We start from the raw sequence: 7,961 nt of genomic DNA on the forward strand, positions 1-7,961 counted from the left end.
GAATAAAATTAAATGGTTTAGTGTTTCTTTCAACTAATTGAAAAGAAGTCTTGTCACTTGAACCTTTACAACAGCAACCACTTGCCCATCCTATTCATTTCTTAAACGAGAGGAACATGTTCCCATAGGAAGCACCACTGGCGCACCAGATAGTTGTGGATAAACCACTTGGGACAATACCATCACAAGTATTCCTACCATTGTTAGAACCATTTTATTTGACATCATACGAGATATATGCATGTATTGTGCGGATATGCTAAAATACACATTCAATCAGTTCTAAACTCTCCAACTGATATACATTCACACATTAAGCAATAAAAACTCGAAACTGATTACCAATGTAAGTAATGATTTCAAACAAAACCAAATAACACGATTTTTCCACAAACCTGATTTTCAGGACCCACTGTCTTTAACAAAGTAATTAATGTTTGGAAAATAATACCTCAGTTTTGATTTCCCAAAGCCAAACAAGACAATAGCAATCAGTGACCTACTGCCTTTATTATCCAAAATGGTAGCTTATGATATGAAAACCTCCACTGGAATTTATTACATAATGCAATAATTTCACAATTATGCCAAAACAGTAACTGTTATGCAAGTAAAAGCAAGAACAGTTTTTCTTTTCTTTTCCCCGTTTCAACACGAAACTGATCATATACAATATGATTCTCAAATTAGAAACCAATTTTATGTTCCCTATCTACTCTTGTCCAAAACACATGTTTTCCAACACAATTGGCTGCGCATGGTCCAAACCGAGCAGATCATAAGCAGGATCGAGGCTGAGTGTGCCACTCCAAAAGCCGTATCAACTATTGATGCGAGGCCAAGTTGGGCACGACTGACCGAGGCCGTAGCCTATCAATAGTTTACCACACAACTGATTCAAGGTCCAGCTGCGCGCGACTAATCGAAGTTGAAGCCAACCAGTTTACCATACCCATGATCGAGTTATGCATGATTGACCGAGGCCGAAGCCAAAAAGTTTTACCACAAAGCCATCTGAGGTCAAGTCGCACACGATTAACTAAAGCCGAAGCCAAACAGTATATTTTAGAACCAATGCCGAAAAATTACTCCGCATAGCCATTTCAAACATCATCAGCCTGCGGCAGCAATCACCAAAAACAGAACTTCCACCAACAAAAGTTAGTCCAAAAAATGGCTCTGAATAATTTGTTTTCTGAGCAAGTAAACAATAAAAAACTGCCATCGGAATATGATAACTTCCCGCAAAAGCGCGTAACGGCAGTTGTTTTTTTTTCCCACCCAACATACCACTGTGTACTACTCTCCCATACTTGGCACATATTATTCTTTTCTTTTAAAACGAAGGACTAAGTGGTTTTATCCCTTTCCTTCCAAATCGATCAGTCATTAGATAATAATTTAAAACAAAGCTTTTCTCAAACTCAGTTAGCAAACCACTTTATCCATCACTTTACCAAAACCGATTGATAAATCTGAGGTGAAAAGACAAAATCACAAAGGTAGGTTTTTTTCAAAAACCCCTTGTAAAAATCTGAGACAATGGCTTTGTTCGGATCCCAGTTTTTAAGTTTTCAAAAACTGAAACTCCTGTTCGGAACCCAGTTTGGGAAAATTATCCCCTGCGACTCACTACCCTCATTTATTCCCCTCTCTCATTAACGTTTACCTGCCCTCCCTACGTCCCTGTCCCTCATTAACGTTAACCTGCCCTCCCTACCTCTCTGTCCTCTCCATCTTTTGCCTTTTACAGAGCTACAGTAGAGATTCCCGACTTCCCTGCCCTTTACTCCTCTCTCTCTCTGTCCTGCTCTTTCTCTGTCTCATTGAAGAGGAATTGATTCCCGATTTCTGGAATCAGATTTGCCCTAACCCTCTGTCGCTCTATCTCTCTCTGTCTCTCTCTAGCCGGGTCTCTCTCTAGCCGTGTTCTTTGAGAAATCTCAAAAGACAACGATAATCTCCATAGCATCGGCGGATACAGCTGGTATTTGACTGATTCCTGTTCATTACAAGACATTTGGTGTATAAAGATGGGTAAGGACCGTCCACAGGATTCGTCTCCCTCTTTGCTTACCTCCTACTCCAACAAAACGGAAGGCCCAAGCACAGACGGGGTTCAGTGTGGTAGATGGCTTCTCCGATCAACCTGCGTTCGAAGACGTAGACGTATGGTTCAATTTTGTTCATGGGTTCTTTTCCAATTTTTCCTAATATACGCTTTGATTTTGTTTATGTGTTCTCGGTTCTGAGTTTGATTTTTTGTTGGGTTATGTGTGTTCTGGATCTGTCCAAATCTATTTCCATACATGTTTGTTTTGCCTTGTTTGTGAGAAAATACATTAGGGTTTCCTATCGGCAATGAAGGAAGAGTATATTAGTCCCCCCCCACCTTCTTCTTTTTTGGGGTTGGAAATTTGCAAATATATATTCCTCTACTGCAACTATATGAGTTCCAGTTGAACTGTGGTCTATGTTATGCATCATTTTAGTGTACATCAGCTTTTTTGCATTTTTTCAGATGAAAACAAAGTACTTTTTTTGCATATTGTGAAATTTTGTTTGTTTTCATTCCTGCGAATTACTGAAAGCAATTACGATTCCAAATGAACTGCAAAGTGATGTTTATGGTTGGAAGCTTACTCTACTGATGTTTTGTTCGTTCGTTTACTCTGCTATGACCTCGTCTCTATTTTATGAACCCGGAGATTGCTTGTAAGTGTTGAAACTATAGCCTATAATTGCTGAAACTGGAATTATATTGCTGAAACTAGAAATAGGTGCAAGAAATATCACATAAAGATGCTGAATCTGTTAATTGGTTGCTGAAAACTCCTATATGCATGCCGAAATTGTTTGTCATTAATGGAAATCACTGATATGTGCAGGAATTATGGGCTAAAATGCAGGAAAATGAGCTTTTTGTGTTCAGCATCGATTTGTTTTGCAGCTGTTTTTTTTTTTTTAGAACGTCAAACACCTGACTGGAAATTCTTTTTTTTTTTTTGGTTCACATTTCTGTAATTTCTTTCAACTATTTGGGGGTAATTTGTTTTTTCTTGTTCGTTGTTGTTAGGCCAACCAGTATCACTGAAATTTGAACCCTCAACTCCAACTTCAAAGAGGAAAAGACGTGACACTTCTTCTCCTACGCCCTCGGCAAACTCATTCACCGGCGAGAACAGTGTCCAAGTGGTACTCCTCTTACTCCTTAGTAATGTTGATTTCATTAGGCATGACATGAACTTGCATATTTCATCTCACTGTAGTAATGTGTAACATGCGTGAATTGTTTCCCACATGGTAGCCTATGACGACTCGTAAAAAAATCGATTCTGACAACTGGAGTTATGAGAACACCGAAATTTTCCTTCAAATTATGGTAGAAGAGGCGAGGAAAGACTATGGAACAAACTCAAACAAACGTCGCGCATTTAATACCCTACAATGGACGGCAATCCTAGAGGAGTTAAAGAAGAGGACCAATAAGACTGACTACACAACTATTAAGATCCACCAGAAATTTGACCGTCTGAAAAAAGACTACAGGCTATTCAAAGACCTGACCGAGCGAAGTGGGTTGAGTTGGGACCCGGTTATGCAAACAGTCACTGCATCGGCGGACGTGTGGGTAACCTATTTGCAGGTATTTAAACCTTAGAAAACCATGATTTGACTTATACAAGCACCATTCTACCTTTTAGAATGCTAATTTCCAATTTTCCTATTCGTTGTAGGCACATAAGGATGCCGGAAAATTTATTGGTAAAGGGCTTGACCATTATGACCTTTTGCACGAGCTTTTGGACGGCTCGTTGGCCACAGGCATCTTTGGCCAACCCAGCCCCCTAGGAGCCCCCTCGTTGGAGCAGGAGCAACAATTGAGGAATCAAGGGAAGGCCATAAAGTTCAGTGATAGCACATTCTCTGATGGAAGAAAGCGAATGTCTGATGGAAGTGGTGGACCAAGCAGTAAGTCAATGCGATGTGAGCAAAAAGAGGCATATGATAGAGTGGCTTTCGCGAACCAAAAAAAGGGAGAGTATTTTGAAACCTTGACACAACAACGTCTTCAGGCCCAAAATTACTCTATTGAGGCATGTCTACTAGCAATGAACCCACTGAAGGAATTTGTTAGTGACACTGCCTTCTATAAGGCTTATGACAAGCTTCTTGAGGGAGTCAATTATAGGGAAGGCTTTATAAAGCTGACTCCAGATGGCAGGTTGGGTTGGATCAGTCGCTTCGGATCCGGGAATTGATGGGTTGTTTACCTAGGGAGTCGATGACTTTTTTTAAAATTCCAATAGTTATGTGCTATGACTGTTTTTTTTGGAGCCTTATGTCTATTTGGCCACTTGAGGAACAATTGCTGTTGTGACTGCTACATTTCAGTACTTGACTGTATGGAAGGAGCATTATGTCTATTTTTCCACTTGAGGAGCCTTATGTCTGTTTTCCTTACTTGCTTTTACTGGTACGTTTGTTTCCATTTGTCGAAACAGTCACTGTACTTGATGATGGTTTTTTTCTTGATGCACAAAAAATGCATGATTACATTCATTTAGGATAATATCATTGGAACTATGTACATTCTGTTCCAGTAACTTATTTATCATATACTTACCCAAAAAAACTTATTTATCATCCTTCCAAAAACCAATTTGAAGGCTGACAAATAACCTATCAAACACTCTGCATATTTGGGCAATCAATTTAGAGATGCTTTCATAATTGAAATGCCAAGAATATTAGACATAGTCTAGTTTTGGAACATGATTTTGTTTAGTTCCCACTGAAACGGCGAAAACATTCCTCTGACTTTCTGATTTGAACAGTAGCGGAGTGTGACTCACTACCCTTGTTTCCACCCAAAATACTCTGACACATATGGAACACTTGTAAACATGCCAAAGCATTGACTTGTTTTGACAACTATTGTCAAAATCCAACGATGACAGTTTTAGATATTCCAAAGTCAATTGACATTTCTTTTATGCTTACAGTTTTAGCAAATCACCATGTCATCAAGTGGAATTCCGCCTTACCAACTCGAGGACGATTTTAGTGATGATGATGACTTGATGGAACTTGAAACACTCGCTATGATGGAACGAGATGGGAAACAAAAAATTCCACAAAGAACATGTCCTTTATCAGGACAACAATATACCACGTTTCTTTTGAACTCCCATCCACAAAACATAAAGGATATTTTACGTGTCGACAAACATACGTTTAGAGCATTGGCGGTCGAGCTAGTTCGACGAGAACTACTTAATTGGGATCATAAGAACCTCTCAGTCGAGGAGTCTTTGGCTATGTTCTTGTACATTTGTGGACAAAATGCACGGGATAGAGTTGTTGCTGACCGCTTCCAGCGTTCTTTGGATACTATAAGCAAGCATTTCAACATCATGCGTCGTGCTATTTGCAATCTAGCTCCCTTTATTATTCGACCACCAAATCTTCAAGAAACGCCTCCTGAAATTCTCCATGATGGAAGATACTATCCATGGTTCCAAGTAAGCATGTATTACATACGATACCGTACACATCACACCGAAAAAATATATACTTACACTAATGCATTTTTTTCAAAATCTCCATAGGATTGTGTTGGCGCAATAGATGGAACACACATAGATGCTTGGGTACCGGCTTCTAGAGAATTAGCATTTCGCGGCAGAAAATCCACGAAAACACAGAATGTAATGGCCGTGTGTTCCTTCGACATGAAGTTCACATTTGTGTACCCAGGTTGGGAGGGTAGCGCCCACGATGGACGTGTTTTCTTTGCGGCAGTATCGAATCCGGACTTTCACTTCCCACATCCACCACTTAGTAAGTTCAAATTTGAAGAAGATTGTTCTCATATTTGCTTTTTGATCTATTCTAGTAGGAAACACACTATACTGACTAGAGTAATTTCTGAATTAGATAAGTACTATTTGGTCGATTCTGGATACACCAATATGCCGGGTTATCTTGCTCCGTACCGAGGACAACGATATCACAGGGACCAATGGGATGGGGCGAATACAATATTCCGCACACCGTACGAACTATTCAACTACAAGCACTCGTCCTTGAGAAATGTAATTGAGAGATGCTTTGGGGTTTTGAAAAAGAGGTTTCCAATATTAAAGGGTATGCCTAATTATGACAATGCCCGTCAACCAACAATTGTTACGGCTTGTTGTGTTATCCACAACTTTATCTTAATGCATCATGGGAGAGATGAATATTTTGACGGTTACAATGAAGATATCGAATGGGAAGGAGAAACTGATGAAGAGGTTGACGATGATGATGTGGGTGAAGTAGAGCCTTTGAACACATCTCGTGTGGGTTTGGAATTGATGGCGCAAAAACGAGACCAAATGGCTATTGAAATGTGGGATGCATATTGACTTTTATTGCATTGTACTAGTTCCGCTGCATGAAAATTGGCCACTTAACTTAGCTTTTTGTTAATGGGTTGTACTACTGGACTAATTGTAAGTGTTGTTTGCATTCGGATTTTCCTTGGATGTTAGAAGTTGTTGGTTTTGGTATTCCTGCTGTCAATGGACAAATGGGTTTCGTACATTTAACTGTAAGTGCAATTTCTCAATTGGGTTTTGTGTTATTTGGCCATAGTGAACCTGCTGGAATGATATTTGGTTATGTTTGGTTTTGTTCGGCTTTTTCCAATACGATTATGTGTTCCTACTTTTGTACTTTACCTAAAATGCGATTGGACTCCCTCTTTTATGCAGTATTACACAGTAAGTATGGGAGGCCAAAAATTCTATGTTGTGCTCGTGGGTCGGAACCCAGGCATCTACAATGATTGGCCATCTTGTAGTGAGCAGGTTAATAGGTTTTCAGGGGCTGTGCATAAAAAATTCACCTCATGGGATGAGGCCTACAATGCTTGGGTGACTTTCACCAGACAAGTTGCGGACACGGCGCCACCTTCTCTTCTCCCGTTGGCAGCTGATCCGAGTGGATCCTCAACAAATTACACCCAGCCGGCTAGAGATTGGTTTGGACTCGGCCTAATTCTTGCTATGGTTTTTTCCTTGGGTGTGGTGGTAGCCATTATAATAATAATAGTACTTTGATATCCTTGTGTGGTTCTGAGTTCTTTTGTATGAATCTATTCGTAGGTCTTCCAACGGAGTATTGTGCACTATTTTTATTTGTAGTTTGAAACTTTAATTAATTAGAGAGTTTGGAGTAGTTTGGGCTTAACTAGCTGTAGATAATTAAATGAATGGTGTGCTATAGACATGTTGATTTGTGGTATGATTGCAACGGTGAAGCACCAATTTATCTTGATGGGTTTGATTATTAATCCTGATTTTGTACCTACCATTTAATCGTAGCAGAACTTAGCACATTTCACTCAATAACAAAAGTATTACGAAACTGCATGCACAAGGAAGTGCAGAAATGGAGAGATGATTAAACGTGGGGAGAGAGAGAGAGAGTTGGCGTGCACAAGTGGGGGCAATTGATACAGAGAGAGAGACGGAGAGAATTGGCCGCAAGAGAGGTTGCAAATTGTATCAAACTTGCAATGTAGGGAATCAAAACCCTATGCTTTAAAGAGTGGGTCCAAAGGACAAAAAGGGTGGTCAAAACAGGTTGAAAAATGACCCAAAACTGGAATCTTCAAAAATAACTGGGAACCGAACAAAGTGAAATATAACTTCGATTAGAATAGATGTGCCAGTTAATATCCAAGTACCGACTTAGATACCAATTGATGAGTAATACACGTTGTCAAAATCACTTTCCTGATCTTGGACCCACAATTCGTGCATGCCAAGATATAAATCTGCAACTCATTACACGGTTAGATCCAAAACAAAAACTGTTTTCTAGAAATCCGAATGCCGATCTGAGATCAAAAAATCTTTCTTAAGCTTGTTGGGAAAAATTCGGCAATCACATAACATTCCAGAGAATAA

General features: G+C 39.6%; 2 protein-coding genes across 2 annotated transcripts; both read left to right on the forward strand.

Moving 5' to 3' along the window:
- Positions 1-1,712: 1,712 nt before the first annotated feature.
- Positions 1,713-4,262, forward strand: LOC131298704 (uncharacterized protein At2g29880-like). The gene is made up of 4 exons (XM_058324180.1): positions 1,713-2,169; positions 3,077-3,195; positions 3,308-3,646; positions 3,738-4,262. The coding sequence occupies exons 1-4, from the start codon at positions 2,034-2,036 to the stop codon at positions 4,260-4,262; spliced, it is 1,119 nt and encodes a 372-aa protein (XP_058180163.1). The 5' UTR covers positions 1,713-2,033.
- Positions 4,263-5,021: 759 nt separating this feature from the next.
- Positions 5,022-6,613, forward strand: LOC131298705 (protein ANTAGONIST OF LIKE HETEROCHROMATIN PROTEIN 1-like). Its single transcript, XM_058324181.1, has 3 exons — positions 5,022-5,525; positions 5,613-5,844; positions 5,941-6,613. The coding sequence occupies exons 1-3, from the start codon at positions 5,022-5,024 to the stop codon at positions 6,411-6,413; spliced, it is 1,209 nt and encodes a 402-aa protein (XP_058180164.1). The 3' UTR covers positions 6,414-6,613.
- The last annotated feature ends 1,348 nt before the right edge of the window (positions 6,614-7,961 follow it).

Source organism: Rhododendron vialii, chromosome 8a (assembly GCF_030253575.1).
Source record: "Rhododendron vialii isolate Sample 1 chromosome 8a, ASM3025357v1".
Taxonomy (NCBI): Eukaryota; Viridiplantae; Streptophyta; class Magnoliopsida; order Ericales; family Ericaceae; genus Rhododendron; species Rhododendron vialii.

Excerpts from the sequence above, each read along its gene's own strand:
- LOC131298705 (XM_058324181.1), top strand. The coding sequence starts at position 5,022 with ATGTCATCAAGTGGAATTCCGCCTTACCAACTCGAGGACGATTTTAGT. Across the intron at positions 5,526-5,612 it reads GATACTATCCATGGTTCCAA|GATTGTGTTGGCGCAATAGA; the intron begins GTAAGCATGTAT and ends AAATCTCCATAG. Across the intron at positions 5,845-5,940 it reads CTTCCCACATCCACCACTTA|ATAAGTACTATTTGGTCGAT; the intron begins GTAAGTTCAAAT and ends TTTCTGAATTAG.
- LOC131298704 (XM_058324180.1), top strand. The coding sequence starts at position 2,034 with ATGGGTAAGGACCGTCCACAGGATTCGTCTCCCTCTTTGCTTACCTCC. Across the intron at positions 2,170-3,076 it reads CTGCGTTCGAAGACGTAGAC|GCCAACCAGTATCACTGAAA; the intron begins GTATGGTTCAAT and ends CGTTGTTGTTAG. Across the intron at positions 3,647-3,737 it reads TGTGGGTAACCTATTTGCAG|GCACATAAGGATGCCGGAAA; the intron begins GTATTTAAACCT and ends TATTCGTTGTAG.